Genomic DNA, 25,241 nt, shown 5'->3' on the forward strand with positions numbered 1-25,241 from the left:
TCTTGCTTGAAAAACCCCATGGACAGGGGACCCTGATCACAGGGTCACAAAGGGTCCAACACAACTGAGAGACAGCATGCACTGCACAGCGGAGATGATTTTCTTAAGGCCAGCACAGGAGACAGAGTTGGTTGATATCTTGATATCACATCCCTCAGCTTCCTTGCTAACACCCCTGCACATTTTGGGTTTTGTTCACATAGCAATATGTCCACCTTAAGAATTTCTCACTCAGCCTAGGATATTGTTCTGGCCAATAAAATGCAGATTAATACTTGGGGAAACATCCCTTTTCAAATCAAAAGCCACCTGCTCATTCTTTCGTCTTTATCTTGCCTTGAATTCAAACATCTTTAGATGCAGCAGTCATCTTTTGCCTGGAATGAATAAAGCCAACATACATAGTAGGTTGTGGGTACTGCAGAGTAGCTAAACTAATATCCACAACTGCCTCTGATAAGTTTCTTATCATGTGAAAAAAAAAATCATCCCTTATCTATATAAATCACTGTTAATTGAATTTTGTTTTTTGTATCTGACTGCTTTATGGACTGTTATACAATTTCTCTTGTTTTTATATTGACAGGAAGAAAAAAAAATGTAGTATATATTGAGTAGGAAGATGCTATATGTATTTCTAATCAATTTCTCAAAATGATAAGAACAGTATTTTCAGAGGGAATATCTACCTTTTTTTCTGGATAATGTAAAGCTATCTGTACAAGAATCTATGTATATAATCAGCCACTGTTCAGAGGGGACAAGGTAGCTGATTAAGGCCAGTGTCGTAAAATAAGAGTCAAGTAAAAATTGGTTTTGGTGCATTGTATCACATAGTCATGTCCTGTTGCAATGAACCAGAGAATATCTATGATATCTTGCTTTGTGTTGTTCTTAAAGAATAATTGGCAATTCTATTGACTGCATTGGAGATGAATAAAGAACACTTTATTCATTTTCATATAAATTTATCTTCCATTTTGTGCTAATTACTTACCTAACTGACTCCAGTCAATGTCACATTGACTGAAACAGTATTTTTAAGGGAAATTTGGCAATTTGCAGAAAGCCTTTAAAATATTCACAATCTGTGAATGTTATTTGTAGGAAAAAAAATTTAAAGAGCTAATCAAAGACAAACAAGTTAAATTACCAACAAGGGGTGATTGGTTAAATAAATACTGTTTAAGCTATACCCTGGCATATCATATTCTCCTTAGAAATAACACAGAATAATATTTAATTACCTTTGAGTATTCACCATTTAGTATTAACAAAATTATCAGGTTATGAAATATATGTGCAATATTATTCCAATTTCAGAGGAAATAAAATAGAAAAGAGACTGATAGCATCTGTTCCAAACTGTGAAGAGTGTTTCTGAATGTTTGAATTATGAGTGACTATTTTTCTTTGTATTGTTCAATGTTTTCAAATTTCTGCAATCTATATGACTCAGGAAAAAGGTATTTTATAAGAAATCTTGACTATTAACAAAGTAACTGTAATTTAACCCTGAAGATAGCTTGAGTAAATTATTTTGATTGACTACCTTTCATCATCAAAATGGTTGACAACAAATCTATGTTTGTTTGTTTTAACACAGAAATCCTAAATGGCGGCGTCTATGTAGACCAGAACAAGTTTCTTTGTTATACAGACACTATTCATTGGCAAGATATTGTTCGGAATCCATGGCCTTCCAACCTGACCCTGGTGTCGACAAATGGTAGCTCAGGATGTGAGTAGCATTATCCTTTTTAATGTCTCAAAAGGTTCTTCTACCTCTTGTTTTCCCAAAAATGGCTTATGTTTATTATGTCCTAACCAATATTTGAATTTTGGCTGCATCCCGTTCTATATAATAGAACAAGCTTTTTACTGTCTACTAAGCTCTTTTTAGAATCATACTCCTCCTTTACAAATTCTCATTTTCTTAACTGGATCCCTTCTGCTCGTTCTAAATCATGTTACCATATTTCTAAGGTCTAAGCCTACGGCCTTTTGTCTATAAACTTAAGGCTGGTGTGTAATTGCTGCTTCAACTCTTTGTGACTGAGAAAATGGTGGTAGGACAAAAATGTACTTTCCTACTTAGTGTAATTTTTAGTTAAAAAATAGAAACCAGTGAACATTTTAGAATTTCTAAGCCTTCATTTACCCACAAAACCTGCTTGGTAATACCTTATGACAATTCTAAACACTATAAAACGAGTGGCGAAATATAGATTTCATGCAGAAGAATTTCATTATATTCTGATTTTAGTCATTAGCCTAATAAACCAACCAATTTCCCATTCTTAAAAGTGTTTAGTGTTTCTATCACAGATAATTTATTAGATTCAGAGTATTTAATATGATTAAATGATAAGCAAGTAATATTTGAGCTATCATTAAAACCTTTGGAAATTATTCTGCCTGGATTCCATTTCATTTTCATAAAGCAGGCTATATTGTCCCTACATTTATTATTACTGACATTTGTATGAGAGCAGAATCTTTATCAAGTGTTAACTTGAGTTTTATATTTCTTATCTATTATTATGTGTATCTCATATGAAATCATAAATATCTTCACACAGTTCAATAATTATTTGCAATAGTGCTAATTGTGTTATAACACTTTTGTAGAAAATCAAACTGCAAGGGACAATTAAATTTCTTGATGGTCCTAATAATATAACAGGGAAATATGAATATATTTGATCTAAACTGACAGCTGTGTTTCTAATAAATGGCTAAAATTTTTAGAAAAAAACTAAAGTAACATAATCTGCTTGTCACCTTTGAGCAGAAATTTATATATGATATTATCTTTGTTCAACAGTGTTCAAGTTGCATACCTTGTAAAATTACATGTGAATCAAAAATTGAATCTGTTCATACTAACAAAGCAAATGATGTGCTTCAGAAATGGCTTCAGGTTTCAGTCTGCCCTTATTATAGTATGATTTATATGAAAGGGAAAAATCATAATGTTTGGATAAGAGGAAAGGCCTACTGAATTTCAGCTTATCAGTACTGGCCTCTAATGCATGAGTAAGATCAAGCAAGGATGAAGCCCAAGACAGAAGGAAGAGGTATTGTCATCACCAGCCTTACAGGATGTAGAGCAGCAAGGTCTGAGGGATTTGCATCACTTTCATAGACAGCATCTCTTTTTGTTATTCTTTTCAAGGCAAATTTGAATATTGTTGCCTGTAACCAAGCAACATGAGCTGTGTTTGCTTTTGAGTGCAAATGATTGCTGGTACAAAAACTGTAAATACAGAGTAGATTCACATCAATGATTCTTTATAGATTAACTGCCAATTGCTTAATGACATTATTTTTTACATAATGTTCTATTTGCTGACACATTATACATAGTGCATGACACCATAGCTGATAGTAATCAATAGCTGGTCTAAGTCAAGTGGGCCTAAGGAAGCATCACGATGAACAAAGCTAGTGGAAGTGATGGAATTCCAGTTGAACTATTTCAAATCCTAAAAGATGATGCTGTGAAAGTGCTGCACTCATATGCCAGCAAATTTGAAAACTCAGCAGTGTCCACAGGACTGGAAAAGGTCAGTTTTCATTCCTCCAAAGAAAGACAATGCCAAAGAATGTTCAAACTACCACACAATTGCTCTCATCCCACATGCTAGCAAAGTAATGTTCAAAATTCTCCAAGCCAGGCTTCAATAGTACGTGAACCGTGAAATTCCAGATGTTCAACCTGTATTTAGAAAAGGCAGAGGAACCAGACATTAAATTGCCAACATCTGTTGGATCATCGAAAAGGAAGAGAGTTCCAGAAAAACATCTATTTCTGCTTTATTGACTATGCCAAAGCCTTTGATGCTGTGTATCACAACAATCTGTGGGAAATTCTTTTTTTTGTTTGTTTGTTTGTTTTATTTTTTTTTTCAATTTCTCCTTTATTTATTTATTTTTTTTCCAGTGGGTTTTGTCATACATTGATATGAATCAGCCATAGATTTACACCTATTCCCCATCCTGATCCCCCCTCCCACCTCCCTCTCCACCCGATTCCTCTGGGTCTTCTCAGTGCACCAGGCCCGAGCACTTGTCTCATGCATCCCACCTGGGCTGGTGATCTGTTTCACCATAGATAGTATACATGCTGTTCTTTCGAAACATCCCACCCTCACCTTCTCCCACAGAGTTCAAAAGTCTGTTCTGTACTTCTGTGTCTCTTTTTCTGTTTTGCATATAGGGTTATCGTTACCATCTTTCTAAATTCCATATATATGTGTTAGTATGCTGTAATGTTCTTTATCTTTCTGGCTTACTTCACTCTGTATAATGGGCTCCAGTTTCATCCATCTCATTAGAACTGATTCAAATGAATTCTTTTTAACGGCTGAGTAATATTCCATGGTGTATATGTACCACAGCTTCCTTATCCATTCATCTGCTGATGGGCATCTAGGTTGCTTCCATGTCCTGGCTATTATAAACAGTGCTGCGATGAACATTGGGGTGCACGTGTCTCTTTCAGATCTGGTTTCCTCAGTGTGTATGCCCAGAAGTGGGATTGCTGGGTCATATGGCAGTTCTATTTCCAGTTTTTTAAGAAATCTCCACACTGTTTTCCATAGTGGCTGTACTAGTTTGCATTCCTGTGGGAAATTCTTAAAGAGATTGGAATACTAGACCCCCCTGACCTGCCTCCTAAGAAATCTACATGCAGGTCAAGAAGCAACAGTTAGAACTGGATACGGAATGACAGACTGGTTCCAAATGGGGAAAGGAGTATGTCACGGCTGTATGTTGTAACCCTGTTTATTTAACTTATATGAAGAGTATATCATGTGAAACGCTGGGCTGGATGAAGCACAAGCTGGAATCAAGATTGCTGCAGGAAATATCAAAAACCTCAGATAAGCAGATGACACCACTCTTTTGACAGAAAACGAAGAACTAAAGAGCCTCTTGATGAAAGTGAAAGAGGAGAGTGAAAAATTTGCCTTAAAACTCAACATTAAGAAAACTTAAGATCATGGCATCTGGCCCCATCACTTCATGGCAAATAGATGGGAAAACAATGGAAGCAGTGACAGACCTTATTTTTTTGGGCTCCAAAATCACTGCAGATGGTGATTGCAGCCATGAAATTAAAAGACGCTTATTCCTTGGAAGAAAGGCTGTGACTAACCTAGACAACATATTAAAAAGCAGAGACATTATTTAGCAAACAAAAGTCTGTCTACTCAAAGCTATGGTTCTTCCAGTAGTCATGTATGGATGTAAGAGTTGGGCTTATATAAAGAAAGTTGAGTGCCAAAGAATTGATGCTTTTGAACTGTGGTGTTGGAGAAGACTCTTGAGAGTCCCTTGGACTGCAAGGAAGTTCAGCTAGTCAATCCTGGAGAAAATCAGTCCTGCATATTCACTGGAAGGACTGATGCTGAAGCGGAAGCTCCAATTCTTTGGCCACCTGATGTGAAGAATTGACTTATTGGAAAAGACCCTGATGCTGGGAAAGATTCAAGGCGGGAGGAGAAGGGTCAACAGAGGATGAGACAGTTGGATGGCATCACTGATGAGATGGACTTGAGATTGAGTAAACTCCGGGAGTTGGTGATGGACAGGGAGGCCTGGTGTGCTGCAGTCCATGGGGTCACAAAGAGTCAGACATGCTGAGAGACTGAACTGAACTGAACTTACTGTGGCTTTATCCTGAGTCAGTTGCTTCATTTATCTTCTCCCAGTGGTTGATTATGGGCAGTTCTTGTGGTGTTAAATTCAGCTTCCACATTGAGTCCCAGAACTACACACCACCAAACAATCAAATCACCCAAGTTAAGAATTTACTAGGCATCATTGATTTCATCTTATCTTTGGTTCTTGGCATTTATTTAATCACTAAATGATACTGAATTTGCCTATTTCTTTATTAAACGTACTTTTAAGTTACCATTGCTGTAGTTCAGGATTTCATCTGTTGCCTGAGTTATTGGAACAATCTCTGAATTCTTAATATTTTTTTGAGTCCATGACCTTGTAGCAGTCTGATGAAATCTATAGTCACTTTCTCATAATACTTAAATGAATAGGCACAAAATAGATGTTTTATATTATAGATCAATATGCATAAAATTAATATATTTATAAAGGATTACAATGAAAAAAAATTATGTTGAAACTCACCAGTCAACATACGTTAAGTCTATAATATAGTAATATGCTTTTTTATTATATTACATAAAGTATTCTAACAGTGGAATTAATAATCAGTGTGGTTTGAAGTAGTGATTGGCATAAATAGTATTTTAAAAAGGAAAGTCACTTTAGCAAATGGTGTTGAAAAAACCAGATAGCCACATGCACAAAATTGAAATTAAATTTTTATCTTATGCTATATATCAACATGAATTAAAGATCTAAATGTAAGACCCCAAACTAATGTAACATTTCCCCCATCCAGTTCAAGAACCTCCTAACTTCTATCCACAGACCTTTTAGAGGGGTCCAAGGATCCTTGGTTGAGAGCCCTGTATATAGGTACTCATCTTTCCTTTAGTCCTGACTACTCCACTGGACAAAATGCCCGCAAGTGCTCAATTTAATGGAAATCTAACCATGGCCTTGTCTAAAAACCATCACTGCAAGTGTTATGTAAGGTCAAATCTGAACAAATTCAAAGGCTTGGACTTTTCAGCAGATTCCTACTTATTTCCCCCCTTTATGGAATGAGTTTTTTCAATTCTTTTGTCTGTATTGCTCTTCCTTTTCTGTTTGCCAGACAAAATTTTGTTCATACATTCAGACACTTGTCAATTGTTCTCTCTTCTAAAGAAGTATTCTCTCCTACTGTCTAGATTAGGTAACGTCTTCTGTGTAACCCTATAATGACCAGTGCTGAACCCTGGCATGCTGCCTCACTCTAAAATAAAAAGGCCTTGTAGAGAAGGCCCAATTCATCATTCTTTCCTCTGTTCTAGCATATGATAGATGGATAACAGATATGTACTGAATAAATAAATAAATAAGTGAAATAGATCAGGTCATAAACAGGAAAATCAGATGGATTCAAATTATATTTTCTTCCATCCATCATTTATATTAAAGAGAATAGATCTGAAAAATAAATCATAATCAACAGATAGGTAGCTTATACATTTCAGGTATTTTTCAGGTAAGTATGCCAATATGCGTCTATATGCTTAATTTAATTTATATTTATATAAGTTACACTATTTCTATTAATTATATTTATGTTCTATTTGCATGTGTTATTATATTTATAACGATTATAAGATAAAATGTATGTCTGTGTTTACTTTAGTGTTTAGAGACACTGATTTGTGTAATAATTGTAAATATGTACAAATCACATAATTTTGACAAAGAATTTAATAATATTTGATAACTAAATTATATTTTGCAAGATATTTCTTAATTATGCTTTTGGGTATGAGTACAATACTAATTCTTAAAGCAGAAAAGTGCAGTGTTTTCAAGAGCAACCAGGCCGTTTATTGACATAATGTTTTGACTATAACTGAAACATTAAGGAAAAGTTTTGAAGTGTCTGAAGTTTAAGTTTGAAGTGTTTGAAGTTTAATACTACTTATTTAAAAATATGTTATTTCAGAATAATTATAACCAAATGGCATTTTTCAAAATAATTGAGAAATCTCAATCTAAACTTTAGCAGATTAAAGAATAAATGAGAGTCTTCTTTCTCATACAGATCCCTAGCAAGACTGATAGCATTCTAACATTATTGAATAGCTACATTGATAGGGCCTATTAGATAAATTACCCTTCACAGTGAAAAAACCATATTGTGAATGATGTTTCACTTATTTGGAACTCTATAATGATGCTCAATAATGTCAAAATGCTGGAAAATTGTCACTCACTAAAAATTAGGCAAATCCAGTAAACCAGAACCTAAATATGAAAAAATAGATGACAGTATGTTCTAAGATGTATAGTTAAGAGAATGGATTTAGTAGCCAAACAGGTTTGTTTGAAATCTAAGTAGTTAGCTTGAAATCTAACTTGCCTCTTAATATTAATAGTTATGTGACCTTGGGCAAGTCACTTATGCTTTTAGAATCTCAATTTCCACAAGTATAAAAGGAGAGTGTCAAGAACTGAGCTGAGCTGCAAGACTTCATGGTGGTCAGTTAAAATAAAGAACCAATAAGAAGATAGTACTCACGCTTTTAATCACTCATGGCAGTAGCATAAGCAAGAAGCTACACTGGAGACAGTGTGAAGTCCATTGTGTCATTTTTTACCAGAAAACAGAATGGAGAAAAAGTGTCTTAAAGTACCCCCACCCCTCTAAAGACATTTCAGCAAAGGCACCCAAGGAAGGCATTTGATATAGAGGCCTCCAGATGGAATATCAACGTGCTTTTGGCTGGTCAGGGAGCCATGAGTTCTTCTTGACTGCACTCCCTTAGAGACTTCAACACGTTGATGTGCACCATCTTTGCTGTGAGGAGGGCTGCTCTCCTCTGTGAGGTTAGCCAGATAAAGCCTTTGTAGCTATTCGTGGCCATGCTTGAAATATCACACATAGGTTCCTGGCTAGGAGCTTGTATTATCAACTTTCTAGGGTTATTACGGGTTATTGTGAGGAAGGGTTTATTATGAGGAAGAAATGAATTAATATGTGTCAAATTTTGAGTGATTTCTTATGTTAAAGGAATAAAGAAAAAACTGAAAGAAAGTTGCTCGGTCGTGTCTGACTCTTTGCAGCCCCATGAACTCTAGTCTGCCAGGTTCCTCTGCCCATGGAATTCTCCAGCCAGGAATGCTGGAGCGGGTAGCGATCCCCTTCTAGAAGGGATCTTCCTGGCCCAGGGATCGAACCCAGGTCTCCCACATTTCAGGCAGATTCTTTATTGTCTAAGCCAGCAGGGAGGCAAAGTATCTTCTGGTTTTGATTTGTTTCTTCATATGACTTGGCCATTGGACAGAATTAATTTTTGTAATATAGAACAGTGATATTTTCATTGTATATTAATTATTTGGCATTTTATTGTGTTTCTGTTTCATATGTTTTAGCCAACAGAAGATAATATTTCATAGCTTTATCTCACAGAGATGCTAAAAGGAACAGTGCTGACATGCTGCAAATCTTAGTCTTTTTCTCTTTTTTAGCTTGCACCAGATGCACCTCTTATTCTCAATTGCCTTCTAAAACCAAATACTAGCTAATGGCAGAAGTGGGAGTGTGAGGGAATTGGCAAATTCATAAAAGACGTGAAATTCACAAACATAATCTGAGAACTAATCATTTGTTTAAACCAGATGTTCTGCCTACATTAAAACCATTAGTAAAGCTTAAAACTGTATTTATCTTTTAATGACTATTGCATATCTTAATAACTGCCTGCTCCTAACTATTGCATATTGTGTCCAACATAGATAACTGATGAACTAGAAAATAATCAAATATCAAAATATAGTCAAATCTGATTTTCTTAGTATATCAACTGTTGTTACTCCTTCAATATTAAAATAGTTACATAAAATATATGAACTTTTCAAAGTTTAGAATTTCATAATAAATGAAAAGACAAAATTTATCCACAGGATAAATTTCAGTGCAGCTTCACTTTTTGTGTATTATATACACATATACCCACTTTCACATAAATGCATATATAGAATCAACTTATGTGTGCTTTTATGAGTTTTAATATAAAAGTTTTAATTAGAAAAATATGAAAAAAACATTAGAAAGCATAAATTAACCTGCATGAACTGAAAAGACAATTCTCTGAAAAGGTGTATAAAATAAATTCTTCATGAATCTCATCTGACAAAACAAAAGAACTAAAGGTCACATTAAATTCAGGTGCAATTTTTCTAAACAAAATATTAGCAGACAACATAATCTTGGAGTGTATTTTTAAAAAAAAATAAGAGCAAGTGGAAGTTATGCCATCCTTTAATGCTGTTATTGACAGAATAAAGACTTGAACCTGACCCTTATCTGAGAAGGTCTTTATAAGAAGAGGTTGTAATATAGAACAGTGATATTTTCATTGTATATTAATTATTTGGCATTTTATTGTGTTTCTGTTTCATATGTTTTAGCCAACAGAAGATAATATTTCATAGCTTTATCTCACAGAGATGCTAAAAGGAACAGTGCTGACATGCTGCAAATCTTAGTCTTTTTCTCTTTTTTAGCTTGCACCAGATGCACCTCAATTCCAGGTTGACTGAAATTCACTCTAGCATAAACCTTTATGTAAAAACATTACAGGGTACAAGCATAGCATCCTTGCTAGCTCGGGGTTTTCTGGGATAAGAGTGTATTGTTTCACTTTTTGAGTAAAATTTTTGTGACAGATTTTTATTTTCATCATGTGCAACACTTTTCTTTCAATTAACTTTTTATCAAAGAATATATGTGTATAAAACCAATGAAATATGATCTTTGCTTTATAGAAAATAATAGAATATTCCTCAGGGGTACCACACCCCAGGTGGCAAAACAGAAAAACTCTCCCACAATAGAACTTTCTTAGTTCAGTTCTCATATTTATCATGCATTTCCATGTGACATTTTATTTTATTGTGAATCATATATATGTACATATATACATATGCACATTTATATATAATATATATGAGGCTTTACCCAGTGGCTCAGTGCTAAAGAATCTGCCTGCAATGCAGGAGACACAGGTTTATTCCCTGGGTTGGGAAGATCCCCTGGAGAAGGAAAGGGCAACCCACTCAAGTATTCTTTCCTGGGAAATCCCATGGACAGAGTAGCCTTGTGGGCTATGGTCCATGGGTTCTCAAAAGAGTCATGACAGAGAATAAACAATGACGAGAATATAATATATATGTATAAAGGAAACAAATGTGTGTATAAACACATACACTTACATATACATACATTTGGTCACAATATTTTATGATTATACATTAGTTTTCACTTTCCTTTTACATGTAAATCACTGAAAATCTGGAATAAATTCAATAGTCTCTCTGGCCATATTCTCTTACTGCCAACCCCACCCTCTGCTACAGATGACTCCGGTAAACCTCATGGCGGTGCTTGAACACTCCAACTGCTCTTAAGTGGGGGTACCCACTGCACCCCGAATTTCCTCAAAGAATAAATGAGATTAGTGATGAACATGATTTTTCTAATAATAATAGTGCTTATTGAGGGGCAGAAAGACCCACAATTGGCTTTTGTGTTCCCACTCTTGAGTTACAGGTAAAGATGCCCCTGACTTACTGGGACCCTCTGACCATTTCCAGACCTTTAGGGCAGATACCTTTATTGTTTCCTAGATTTGTTGCCCCCTCTCTCCAGGAAAAGGGTTATTTCATTTTGTTTCTATATTTGTAGAAATATTAATTAATTGCATAAGAAAATGCCCACTTTACACATTTAATGTATATAACTGGCTTCCTTAGAAAGTAATATATTGTAATGTCCTTAGAAAAGTTTAAATAATATGTTTCCCAAAGCATCATTTGTTCAGTCTAAAATTATACCATGTCAGAAACATTCTGGTAAATGTTTAACAACCTGTCTTCACAAAATAAGGAGGAAAACATGACACTGATTTCTAGAGTTTGCGATTCATGGTATAAATATTCCTAATGTTATCCTTTTTTAACAACCAATGTAGATTTTGGAAGAAATGCCCACTTAGCATTTAGGGAGTATTTCCAGCATACAGATTCAATAGCCATGAACTAATCAGGAGATAATCACAATGATATAATGATGTGATAATAATCAGATAATCGCAATGGTGTGATCACTTTCCTAGAGCCAGACATCCTGAAATGTGGAGTCAAGTGGGCCTTAGGAAGCATCACTATGAACAAAGCTAGTGGAGGTGATGGAATTCCAGTTGAGCTATTTCAAATCCTCAAAGGTGATGCTGTCAAAGTGCTGCACTCAATATGCCAGCAAATTTGGAAAACTCAGTAGTGGCCACAGGACTGGAAAAGGTCAGTTTTCATTCCAATCTCAAAGAAAGGGAATGCCAAAGAATGCTCAAACTACCACACAATTGCACTCATCTCACACACTAGTAAACTAATGCTTAAAATTCTCCAAGCCAGGCTTCAGCAGTACATAAACCGTCAACTTCCAAATGTTCAAGCTGGTTTTAGAAAAGGCAGAGGAACCAGAGAACAAATTGCCAATATCCGCTGGATCATCGAAAATGCAAGAGAGTTCAGAAAAACATTTATTTCTGCTTTATAGACTATGCCAAAACCTTTGAGTGTGTGGATCACAATAAACTGTGGAAAATTCTGAAAGAGATGGGAATACCAGACCACCTGACCTGCCTCTTGAGAAATCTGTATGCAGGTCAGGAAGCAACTGTTAGAACTGGACATGGAGAAACAGACTGGTTTCAAATAGGAAAAGGAGTACGTCAAGGCTGTATATTGTCACCTTGCTTATTTAACTTATATGCAGAATATATCATGAGAAATGCTGGGCTGGAGGAAGCACAAGCTGGAATCAAGATTGCCGGGAGAAATAACAATAATCTCAGATATGCGGATGACACCACCCTTATGGCAGAAAGTGAAGAGCAACTAAAGAGCCTCTTGGTGAAAGTGAAGGAGGAGAGTGAAAAAGTTGGCTTAAAGCTCAACATTCAGCAAACTAAGATCATGGCATCCAGTCCCATAACTTCATGGCAAATAGATGGGGGAAACAGTGGCTGACTTTATTTTGGGGGGCTCCAAAATCACTGCAGATGGTGATTAGAGAGCCATGAAATTAAAAGACACTCCTTAGAAGGAAAGTTATGACCAACCTAGACAGCATATTAAAAAACAGAGGCATTACTTTGCCAAGAAAGGTCCATCTAGACAAGGCCATGGTTTTTCCAGTGGTCATGTGTGGATGTGAGAGTTGGACTACAAAGAAAGCTGAGCGCTGAAGAATTGATGCTTTTAAACTGTGGTGTTGGAGAAGACTCTTGAGAGTCCCTTGAACTACAAGGAGATCCAACCAGTCCATTCTAAAAGAGATCAGTCCTGGGTGTTCATTGGTAGGACTGATGTTAAAGCTGAAACTCCAATACTTTGGCCACCTGATGCGAAGAGCTGACTCATTGAAAGAGACCCTGTTGCTGGAAAAGATTGAGGGCAAGAGGAGAAGGGGACCACAGAGAATGAGATGGTTGGATGGCATCACCGACTCGATGGACATGGGTTTGGGTGGACTTCAGGAGTTGGTGATGGACAGGGGGCCCTGGCGTGCTGTGGTTCATGGGGTTACAAAGAGTCATACATGGCTGAGCAACTGAACTGAAATGAAATCAGTAAATAATAAATTTTGAGTATATATTACCTTTGTTTTGATAAAATTTAATTGTGGATTTATATCATTTTATGTTTAGTGATGGCTGCACTTAACAACCAGCTCTGACAATTCTAGAAAATTTGGTTGTAAGCCAAGTACACTACTACCATGTGTGAACATCAGTCCTGTGGAGGTAATGCGAGGCTTAGCCCAGTACAGTGCTTATCATTCCTCTCTCTAAGGATGCAAAGAGAAAATTAAGCCTACACATCATACATGGTATGAACTGATCATGGCCCTTAGCCTCCTTTGGGGCAAATGGTGAATAAACACACACATATACCTCAAGAAAGAATAACCTCTTTAGAGACAGGGAAGTTTAACTCAAAACTTATGGAGGAAAATATCTTCAGGGTCATATTCTGCTAACATTTTTCATTTAAATTATTAAACAGTATACTTAGCTTCTGCATTCATGTTAACTTCTCACATTCAAGATTTTCTCAAGAATAACAGATAAAAGTTACCTCCGTTTTACTAAAAGGCTTGCTTACAGAGTGAGCCTTGTTTACCCTTTCAGAGTACACTGGGTTTCTGCCTCAAAGATTAACTCCTCTGCACTCTACAAACATATTGCTCTAGCTGTTAAAATGTTCAGTTTTCTACCCTCAGATAGATCTTCATGACCATAGCTTGTCGGAAGGAAATAGCAGAGATGTTGTGTATCATGGTCTACCATTACAAAAGGCAAGGTTTTCTTATGTCCGTTGATAAGAAGATTAATGGTTTCCAAACTTGGACATTTGTCAGAATCTACTCCCAGAAATTCTTACTGAGTAAGTTTGGTTTAAGGATGAGAAGCTACCTGTTTTCAAAGTACTCTAATTGATAACAAAGTTAGGGGTAAGTAGCGCTGATCTAGTGTAGGATTTCGATGCTAGTAAAATGATTAGCAAAGCTTGTTATAAAGATCTTGTTTCAATCTGTATACTGATTCAAAACTGACATACAATGCATAGGCTTTGTGCGAGTGGCTACCAAATATTGCTTGAGCCTCCTCTTAGCAAATATGTAGCTCTCTGTTGTCATGTGAAACTTCTATCACTAATTTCATTAATAACTATAGCCATGCTTTAAGGGCCTGTGATCTTTTGGACCTGGTATATCACATACAATTAAAGAACTGTATTTCTAATTCTTATAGAAAGTCTATAAGGTAGATATTAAGAGCTCCATTTGGGGTTGCTGAGAGTGATTTTAGCAGTAAGTGCTCACTGTCTTCCAGCGAATGGTTGAAGAGATCAAAATTGTTATAAAATGGCAGGTCTCTGGGGTTCAAATTGTCCAGTTGAGGGCAGCTATCAAGATTTTACTGTTTGAAATTATTTTAAATTTTAAGAAAAGTTTTCATTATGGAAATTTTCTTTGAAAAAATCATTACTTAACTAAAAGATATTATGAAAAAGGTTTTCACACTGTTCAGACAGAATGGAGAAAGGCCATGCAATCAGACTAATCAGCTTTTCTTTGAAGTAGTAACTCCTAGCATTTTTCCAAATGGAGAACTTTTGGAATCAGAGATCCTTAGCAATGAATGATGTCTTTTTTATTGGGGAAAAATGTTATAAGAGCTACAGGCTTTGTTTGAACTGGATAACAATCACAAAAATCCAATCAAAGTGACATAATAAAAAATGAAATTTTCCTAATTGTCTTATAGATGGATGAGTGGATAAGCAAAAAGAAGTATATACATACATATACATACTGCTTTGAAAAGGCAGGAAATTCTGACATACACTACATGCTGGATGAATTTTGAGAAATTTATGCTAAGTGAAATATGCCAGTCATAAGAAAACATACCATAAGATCTTACTATATGCAATACTTAGGGTAGTTAAAAATCATAAAGACAGAAAATATAGTGGTGGTTGCAGGAGCTAGTAGTGCAAGAGGATAGGAGTGATTTTATTTCAGAGTTATAAAATGATTTATACATAAGGGATAGATTGTGATGATTGTTGTACAACAATATGAATGTATTTAATTCCCCTGACCTGTACACTTAAAAGGAGTTAAGATGGTAAATTTTATGTTATGCATGTTTTTCCCCAGTAAAAATTTTTAAAATATAAATTTGGAAACATTCATGTAAAGTGACTATCAGTAAGAGAACTCTGGTAATCTTCCACATTTTTTATTCCATTTTTACCATAATTTCAAAAAATGTCCTCCTACATAAAGCTTTGATTCATCCTGCTTTGTGAGGATTTGCAGATAATTCTAAGAATTAGGTGTAGGGATTGAAATGCCAGTTGGATAAAAATTGACTTAAATTTTCACAAATTTTAAGAGACTTGTCTGGATCACATAAGATACTGTGTGGACTCAAATAACAAGTACTTGCTTAGTGTGAAAGAGATTACAGAGCATTCCATAGTTGAGTTAAATAAATAAATAAACCCCTGTTTATATACTGGTATTTAAAACAACTAGGTAGAATTGAATAAAAATTGTACTGAATCCATTCAATGTTACTCTCTTCTATTTTTCTCTACGGGCTTCCCTTGTGGCTCAACTAGTAAAGAATCTGCCTGCAATGTGGGAGACCTGGGTTCGATCCCTGGGTTAGGAAGATTCCCCTGGAGAAGGGAAAGACTACCCACTCCAGTATTCTGGCCTGGAGAATTCCAAGGACTGTACAGTCTCAGTTCTTTTCACTACAGTCACTCAGTCGTGTCCAACTCTTTGCGACCCACGGACCGCAGCACGCCAGGCCTCCCTGTCCATCACCAGCTCCCGGAGTTTACTCACACTCATGCCCATTGAGTCGGTGATGCCATCCAACCATCTCATCCTCTGTTGTCCCCTTCTCCTCCTGCTTTCAGCCTTCAATCTTTCCCAGCATCGGGATCTTTTCAAATGAATCAGCCGTTCGCATTAAGTGGCCAAAGTATTGGAGTTTCAGCTTCAACATCAGTCCTTCCAATGAATATTCAGGACTGTGGGGCCTCAAAGAGTTGAACATGACTGAGAGACTTTCACTTTCACTATTTTTCTCCAATTTGTTTATGCTATAATGGGGTAAGAGTGATTATGTATGTATCTGTATCCTGTTCTACAGCCATAATTTCTAGATTTCCTTACCATTCACATGTTTATTCCTGTTTACTAATGAATTGATTATTGTTTTCCTGAAACTCAGTTGCAAAATTAAGTGGAATTTAAACAGCTTACATTTTCCTTTTCTTCTCTAATTTCTCATCACTTAGAGAAAGCTAGGAAATTAAAGAAAGATGTTTATAAGTAACTGAAAATGATGTTTTCAGGTTTCCCCTTTCATACCATTTACAAAAAAGAAGTTTTAGACATGTCTTCCCTCTCCTGTTGGTTCCCCTCACTATGCCACTTTTATTTTGAAGTGCAGAGCAGAGGTGGGAGAGAGTCTGCTAGTAACACTGAATGACTGGGGCTTGGGACCTGACATCCCTACAGTGAACTGGGGAAAGATGAATAAGGAGATCAAGCTGCTAACCCACTTAGCAATCTTTCAAGCCTAGATTGTTGCAGGCAGCCCTATGCAACTTTTACTTAATTCTTTGCTGCCTGGCAAGAACAAATTATGTTCTATTTAGAGGTGATTCTTTTGGCAATTGTAGGTGCTCTTTCTAAGCAGGGAAGAGAAAATGGAAAGGAAATTATGCGGTGACATTTCTCTTAAACCTCTCCTTGAAGTAAGAGAAATACATAAAGGAAAAAAAAAAACCTTGATTAAAAAATGTACAAAAGAAAAGTCATCTCAAAATTAGATGTCCTGATCATCCTCTTTTATTCTCCTGGCTCCTCACACTTTATTAAAATAAGATTTTTATCTAGGTAGCTTTAAAAAATATATTCTCTATACAATCAGTTCAAATTCTATACCTGGGAGTAGAACACAAAATCATAAGAGCTTCCTATATGTCCAAGTTACTAGTTACTTTGCTAATCATTATTACTAGTTATCATTTGCCAAAGTCTGTTTTCCAGAATGGAGATATTTGCTTTACCACAAAAAATACGATGATAAAACTAAAAGCTTTTAAAAGCAATAAAATGTTGGATAACCAACACCTCTTCATTTCAATAAATACAAGATACATACTTTTAAATATCAAATATAATATTTTATTTAAAAATGTGCTGTGTATTTTTAATGAAATAAATACACATCTGTGGTTCCTTATGGCTATATGATTGACAGATACCTTTATGGTTGTATGATTGACAGAGATCTTTATGGTTGTATGATTGACAGAGACCTCCCTCTTTGAATTGGTAGAGAAAAGTAAATTAGTATCATGCAGTTTTGTAGCATTCTTATGAAATGATAAATTATTTCTATTAATCCACACAGCAGATTCAGGCATTTTATCTGGGAGAAAAAAAAATATTATTTCATTAATAGTAACTTAATGTAAAATAAGAGTATAATGCGTGAATGCATGCTAAGTCATGTCAGCAGTGTCCATGGACTGTAACCCACCAGGCTCTTCTGTCCATGGGATTCTCCAAGCAAGAATACTGGAGTGAGTTGCCATGCCCCCCTTTGGGGGATCTTCCCCACCCAGGGCTCAAACCCGTGTCTCTAATGTCTCCTGCACTGGCAGGCATAATCTTTACCACTAGTGGTATTCTATATCGTATCCTAAATCTGGGGACTATGATCAGCCTTCTTTTAGCTCCCCATTGCCATTTATAAGTAAATATGCCTATATTTCTGTGGGGATAGAAAGTGGAATGGGGAAGGACACCATTTTTAAGTTAATTTTTATTGGAGTATAGTCGCTTTCTTGAGAAGCGAATTGCAACCCACTCTAGTATTCTTGCCTGGAGAATCCATGGAAAAAGGAGCCTGCCGGGCTATAGTCCATAGGGTCGCAGAAAGTTGGACATGACTGAGCAACTAACACACACGTACACACACAGTTGCTTTGCAGTGTTGTATTAGTTTATATTGTACAGCAAAGTGGATCAGCTATATATGTAAATATACTGGCTCTTTTTTGGATTTCCTTCCCACTTAGGTCACACAGAGCAGGGAGTAGAGTTCCCTGAACTATGCAGTAGGTTCTCATTTGTTGTTGTTCAGTTGCTAAGTCATGTCTGACTTTTAGTCACCCCATGGACTGCAGCACGCCAGACTCCTCTGTCCTCCACTATCTCCTGAAGTTTGCTCAAACTCATGTCCATCAAGTTGGTGTTGCTATCTAACCATCTCATCCTGGGCATCTCCCTTTTGCTTTTGCCTTCAATCTCTCCCAACACCAGAGTCTTTTCCACTGAGACAGCTCTTTGCATCAGGTGGCTGAAGTATCAGGTTCTCATTAATTATCTATTTTATACATAGGGTCAATAGTTGATATATATGTCAATCCTAGTCTCCCAATTCATCCCACCCATCTCTTCCCCACTTCATGTCCATAAATTCTCTATACCTGTATCTCTATTTCTGTTTTGAAAATAAGATCATTAATGCCATTTTTCTAGATTCCACATGTATGCACTGATACATATTTGTTTTTCTCTTTCTGACTTATATCACTCTATATGATAGACTCTATGTCCATCCATGATTCTACAAGGACACACTTTTAATGCTCTTGACATCCACCAGTAGGACCTTTCACCTTACTCATTGAATGGTGGTGGTGGTTTAGTCACTAAGTTGTGTCTAGCTCTTGTGACCCCATGGACTGTAGCCTGCCGAGCTCCTCTGTCCATGGGATACTCCAGGAAAGAATACTGGAGTGGGTTGCCATTTCCTTCTCCAGGGGATCTTCCCGATCCAGGAATCAAACCCAGGTCTCCTGCATTGCAGGCAGACTCTTTACCAACTGAGCTATGCTACCTGTTCATTTCTCAGGTACATCAAAGATTTTAGCTGTGTGCTGTGTGCTTCGTCGCTCAGTGGTGTCCAACTCCTTGCGACCCCATGGACTGTATGTAACCTACCAGGCTCCTCTATCCATGATGATTCTCCAGGAAAGAATACTGGAGTGAGTTGCCATGCCGTCCTCCAGGGGGTCTTCCCAACCCAGGGATCGAACCCAGGTACCTGGCATGGCATTCCATGCAAATTCTTTACCGTCTGAGCCACCAGGGAAGTCCAAAGATTTTGGCAAGTGACTCCAAATCATCTCTTAACTCCATGCAAGCCTTTCCCTGACTTTGAATAAGTATTTGTTAATGATCTCATTCAACACCCTTGCCTACTAATATCTTGACCTCCTCAAATCTGTTGAACTTCCTCAGTATTTGCTCTAATCCTATCAAAACGCTTATGGCAGAAAGTGAAGAGTAACTAAAAAGCCTCTTGATGAAAGTGAAGGAGGAGAGTGAAAAAGTTGGCTTAAAGCTCAACATTCAGAAAACTAAGATCATGGCATCTGGTCCTATCACTTCATGGGAGATAGATTGGGAAACAGTGGAAACAGTGGCTGACTTTGTTTTTTTGGTCTCCAAAATCACTGCAGATGGTGATTGCAGTCATGAAATTAAAAGACGCTTACTCCTTGGAAGGAAACTTATGACCAACCTGGATAGCATATTTAAAAACAGAGACATTACTTTGCCAACAAAGGTCTGTCTAGTCAAGGCTATGGTTTTTCCAGTAGTCATGTATGGATGTGAGAGTTGGATGATGAAGAAAGCTGAGCACCGAAGAATTGATGCTTTTGAACTGTGGTGTTGGAGAAGACTCTTGCGAGTCCCTTGGACTACAGGGAGATCCAACCAGTCCATCCTAAATGAGATCAGTCCTGGTGTTCACTGGAAAGACTGATATTAAAGCTGAAACTCTAATACTTTGGCCACCTGATGTGAAGAGTTGACTCAGTGAAAGAGACCCTAATGCTGGGAAGGACTGGGGACAGGAGGAGAAGGGGATGACAGAGGATGAGATGGCTGGATGGCATCACCAACTTGATGGACATGGGTTTGGGTAGACTTCTGGAGTTGGTGATGGACAGGGAGGCCTGGCGTGCTGTGATTCACGGTGTCACAAAGAGTTGGACATGACTGAGTGACTGAACTGAACTGAACTATCAAAACCAGATCTTATTGTGACAAAATTAAAGTTTGTATTCCTAGTGTGTTTTCATCTATTTTGTGTGTTCTGTCCTCCTTTGTCCTACATGATTATTCTATTCTTGCATCTGTTAATATAAATTAGTTACTTGATTTTATCAGTTAAGAGTGTGTAATCTGGAACCTGTATTTCTAGGCTCCAATCTCAGGCCTGTCTCAGGCCTATTACTTACTGTATAATGTTTGGCAAGTTAATAATCTCAGGCCTCAGCTTCCTCATCTGTAGTATTTTCCTTCTAAGGTTGTCATGAGAAATAAATAGCTTAGAACAATGTCTGCTACATGATTAAAATGGTGCTATATCTAAACCATGACTAATTCTTTAATATGCTAGCTGATAAGGATTTTGCAAATGAAAACAATAGCTATATATGCAATAGTTTACAGATCATTAATTTTTTCTATAAATAATAACTCAGTTTCCAGATCTATCTAGTAGTTCATCAACAAGAAACTCCACTGAAATATCTTGTTGATGGAGTCCTATTTAAAAATATATTATAAATCCATTAATCTTGAGAGGTACTTTGTGTGTGTGAACTTCAAAGGCAAATTAATGAGAACATTTTACACCAAGACATTTTAGGCTTATTACTTACTATAAAGCTTTTGGGGTCACTTTCTTATAACAATCATCAATTTTAAAATCATATTTTCATTCCTTAGGCTTACAGTGGCATTTTAGAACTATGCCTATTTGTTAACATGGTTGTTTCAATTTTAAGTATGAGGGCTTGGGGGAGAAAAAAATATATATGTATAAAAACAGCTAAGCCCCTTTGGCAGGTAAAAAAATGGTAGAAACATAAGATGAGACTTCTGGCTGTTGTGCCTAAAAGAGTCTGTTTAATGTAGTGCCGTGGATCTACCTAATCTTTTCCAATATGTTACCCATTTTTCTTCGTTATCTGTCTCCGTGATGTCTCATCTCTCCAACTGACTGCTACAGGCTAGCAATCTGTAACAAACACTCATTCTCAGTCTTTAGATGTAATAAGAAAAAGGGCGGGGGGGGGGGGGGAGACTACAAGATTAATGGCCCCAGCCGTAATTATAAAGTCTCAAACCACAGATATTATAGGACCTTTCAAATTTTACTCAGGGTGGAAGAAACTGGGTTATCACTATAGTGTGAAGATAATGGTCTCTTAGTGAAGAAAATGTTGAGTTATTTGATCTGGGAAGCTGGCTGTGTTTTGAGTACTGTTAGGAACTGTGGAGTAGAAATTATTTCTTCCCTCAAGAAACTTGTAATAATTTCATCCATTTCAGTTGTCTCATGATAATACCTATTTCTTATTAATTCATAGGGGAGATAGATCTATATTGGAGTTGTCAAGTAGAAAGCAGATGAAAACAGGATGCTCATGGAAGCCATGCCATACACAGATATTGGGAATTTCATACTGTTCATCATGAAATAGAACCTGTATATCACTTCTTAAGTAATGAGTACTCTGATAGAATATAAACAACAAATGTGGGAATATTTGGGGTCTTCCTTTCCCACCTGCTGAAACATTCTGTGTCTGCCAACCTGATCTTTCCAGTGCATTGGACCAAGCTGTCCCTCATACCTACACACACACACACACACACACGCACACACACACACACACACACGCACACACACACACACACACACACACACACACACACACACACACAGAGTCTCCCTAGAATGTTGTATTATACACTTAGGATATAAGTGCATTAAAAAAAAAAATGAGCAGGGAATCATTTCACCAGAGATCTGGATGGAATAAAATCAATTTAGGGAGAATGTCAAAGTCAGTCAATGCCATAATAATAAAACAATGGGAAAAGAGTAGAAAATTGAAAGCTTTGTGATGGGAAAAGGCAGGAAGAGAGAGAGAGAGAGAGCTTGGAGGATAGGGTTGTAGTGAATGAAAGACTTATGAGAGTGAGAGCTAATATTTAGAATTGTGGCCATGGGCAAAACTTTGGATCTCATTTAAAATACCCTTTGGGAGGAGTAAAGTTCTTTCATGTGAATTTTGGCTGTTGAGCCATGCTTCTCAAATGTGAGACCACTCACAAACTGAACATGTACCCGGTTATGATTCCTTGGGGATTCATTAGCACCTCTGACTAGCAGTCTCAAAAATGAGTGTTATGGGGTGGGCGGAGACCCCACCATCAATGAAATGTAATTGTCTGCACTAATCCAAAGAATTGTGCATCTGTGTGTTTCTGTTTTTGTCACATACTTTGGTATATTCTCTGCCCCCTCTCCCTCCTTTCATGTAACTGAGCTGAAATATTCAAGAGTGTGATATTCCAGTAGTGGAGAGAGATTTAACTGCTTTTGGATTATTAATAACATTCCTGTTGATACTGTGGCTTCTCAATGCTTGCAGAGACCTCTGAAACCCACTGTCCCTATCTACAAAGCCTGTCAAAGTTCCTAAGATGTCCCAGGTTCCCTCTTTCCCATAGCTTGATTTTGGTGCCTCACTGATCATTTCAACTGTCTGCATAAACATGTCTGTCTCCAGATTACTTCATTTGTCTTCTGTATTACCTCTGCTGACAAACTCCATCTCTGTCTATCTTTGTTTATCTTTATATTTTTATATACAATATAGTGAGGGAAGGAGAAAGGAAATAATATGGATTGATGCTTATTGCATGCCAGGTGCTTTAGATATACCATTCAATTTAATCACCTCTGACATATATAGGAAGCAAGTATCATCATCTATATTTTATAAATGCGGAAAGTCAGGTCAGGTAAAGTTTGTTGCCTAAGGTCCCATCAACTGTAAATAGTGAAAACTGAACATGCGGTTGACATGTCCACACTGCTATATTTTAAATGAATCACCAATAAAGACCTACCGTATGGCACAAAGGAATTCTATTCAATATTAAATAAGACCTGATTTAGTCTTTTTTGGGAAAAGCCTTGGAGAGAGAAAACAGAGGAGCCTCCTGGGCTGCAGTCCATAGGATCGCAGAGTCAGACAAGGCTGAAGCAACTTAGCACAAGCACAAGCAGAATATATATATATTCAATGTTCAAAGAGAGGTCAAGTTAGTAGAAAATATGATTGATTCAGTTGTTATTAAGTTTCAACTGCCCATATGCTATAGAGGTTATGATAACCAACTAGCAGTTAGATATGTAAATACAAAGGTCAAAAGTAAATCTGGCCTGGAGAGCAAGTCTGATTTATGGGAGTCAGATTTTTGCTTTTGCTTGCTTCCAAGTTTATACCTATGTTTTGAATATCGATGTTGCCAAAGATACTACCTTTTAATATAGTAGATAGATCATATATTTTTAACTTACCTTACACTTGCTGATTTATTAGATAACAATATTAATGATCTCTAGTATTGTAATTTCTAAACATTGTTAGAAATACATGTTTTCTATGTTCTGTTTACTAATGGTTCTCAATGCAGTCATTAGTAACACTTCATAATGTTTAATCTGCTTAATTGAATTCCATGGACAGAGGAGGCTGGTGGACTAAGTCCACTGGTGGCAAAGAGTTGGAGACAACTGAGCGACTAACATTTTTGCACTTATATTCTAGAAACTGATATTTGATATTTTTAAAAAAATGAACAAATCGTTTGTACTTATTAAAAAAAACTGAATGCAGATAAAAATGACTTCAGTTCAGTTCAGTCGCTCAGTTGTGTCCGATTCTGCAACCCCATGACGGCAGCACGCCAGGCCTCCCTGTCCGTCACCAACTCCTGGAGTCCACCCAAACCCATGTCCATTGAGTCGGTGATGCCATCCAACCATCTCATCCTCTGTCATCCCTTTCTGCTCCTGCCCCTAATCCTTCCCAGCATCAGGGTCTTTTCCAGTGAGTCAGCTCTTCGCATGAGGTGGCCAAAGTACTAGAGTTTGACCTTCAACATCAGTCCTTCCAATGAACACCCAGGGCTGATCTCATTTAGGATGGACTGGTTGGATCTCCTTGCAGTCCAAGGGACTCTCAAGAATCTTCCCCAACACCACAGTTCAAAAGCATCAATTCTTCAGCGCTCAGCTTTCTTTATAGTCCAGCTCTTACATCCATACATGACTACTGGAAAAGCCATAGCCTTGACTAGATGGACCATTGTTGACAAAGTAATGTCTTTGTTTTTTAATACCCTGTCTAGGTTGGTCATAAGTTTCCTTCCAAGGAGTAAGCATCTTTTAATTTCATGGCTGCAATCACCATCTGCAGTGATTTTGAAGCCCAAAAAAATAAAGTCAGCCACTGTTTCTCCATCTATTTGCCATGAAGTGATGGGACTGGATTCCATGATCTTAGTTTTCTGAATGTTGAGCGTTAAGCCGACTTTTTCACTCTCCTCTTTCACCTTCATCAAGAGGTTTTTTTAGTTCTTCTTCACTTTCTGACGTATGGGTGGTGTCATCTGCATATCTGAGGTTATTGATATTTCTCCTGGCAATCTTGATTCCAGCTTGTGCTTCTTCCAGCCCAGCGTTTCTCGTGATGTACTCTGCATATAAGTTAAATAAGCAGGGTGACAGTATACAGCTTTGACGTACTCCTTTTCCTATATGTATCCCAAAGAAAATGACGTCAGAGCTTATGTTTTCTGCATTTTAGCAGGAGTTATAGAAGCAGAGTACAGTAAATGACAGTATTGTAAATTGGTTATATGCACAGTAGTACTTTTGAATAATAGATTTTGCAGTATTTTATCTTCTCTAAACTGTGGGCTATAATTTTCTGTTACAAAAAATACTGTCATAATAATTGCTAAAATATACTTATATTTAACTGACAATTTTATTGCTATTTACAGTTGCATCAGTAAATAAACAGTAGAC

General features: G+C 36.8%; 1 protein-coding gene across 1 annotated transcript in view; it reads left to right on the forward strand.

The window, feature by feature from the left end:
• ERBB4 (erb-b2 receptor tyrosine kinase 4) overlaps nt 1-25,241 on the forward strand; it is a 1,235,763-nt gene that overhangs the window by 841,329 nt on the left and 369,193 nt on the right. Inside the window, exon 4 of the mRNA XM_061147924.1 lies at nt 1,607-1,741. Within this exon, the coding sequence (XP_061003907.1) occupies nt 1,607-1,741 (135 nt within the window). The remainder of the gene's footprint in view (nt 1-1,606; nt 1,742-25,241) is intronic.

This window comes from Dama dama, chromosome 8 (assembly GCF_033118175.1).
Source record: "Dama dama isolate Ldn47 chromosome 8, ASM3311817v1, whole genome shotgun sequence".
Taxonomy (NCBI): Eukaryota; Metazoa; Chordata; class Mammalia; order Artiodactyla; family Cervidae; genus Dama; species Dama dama.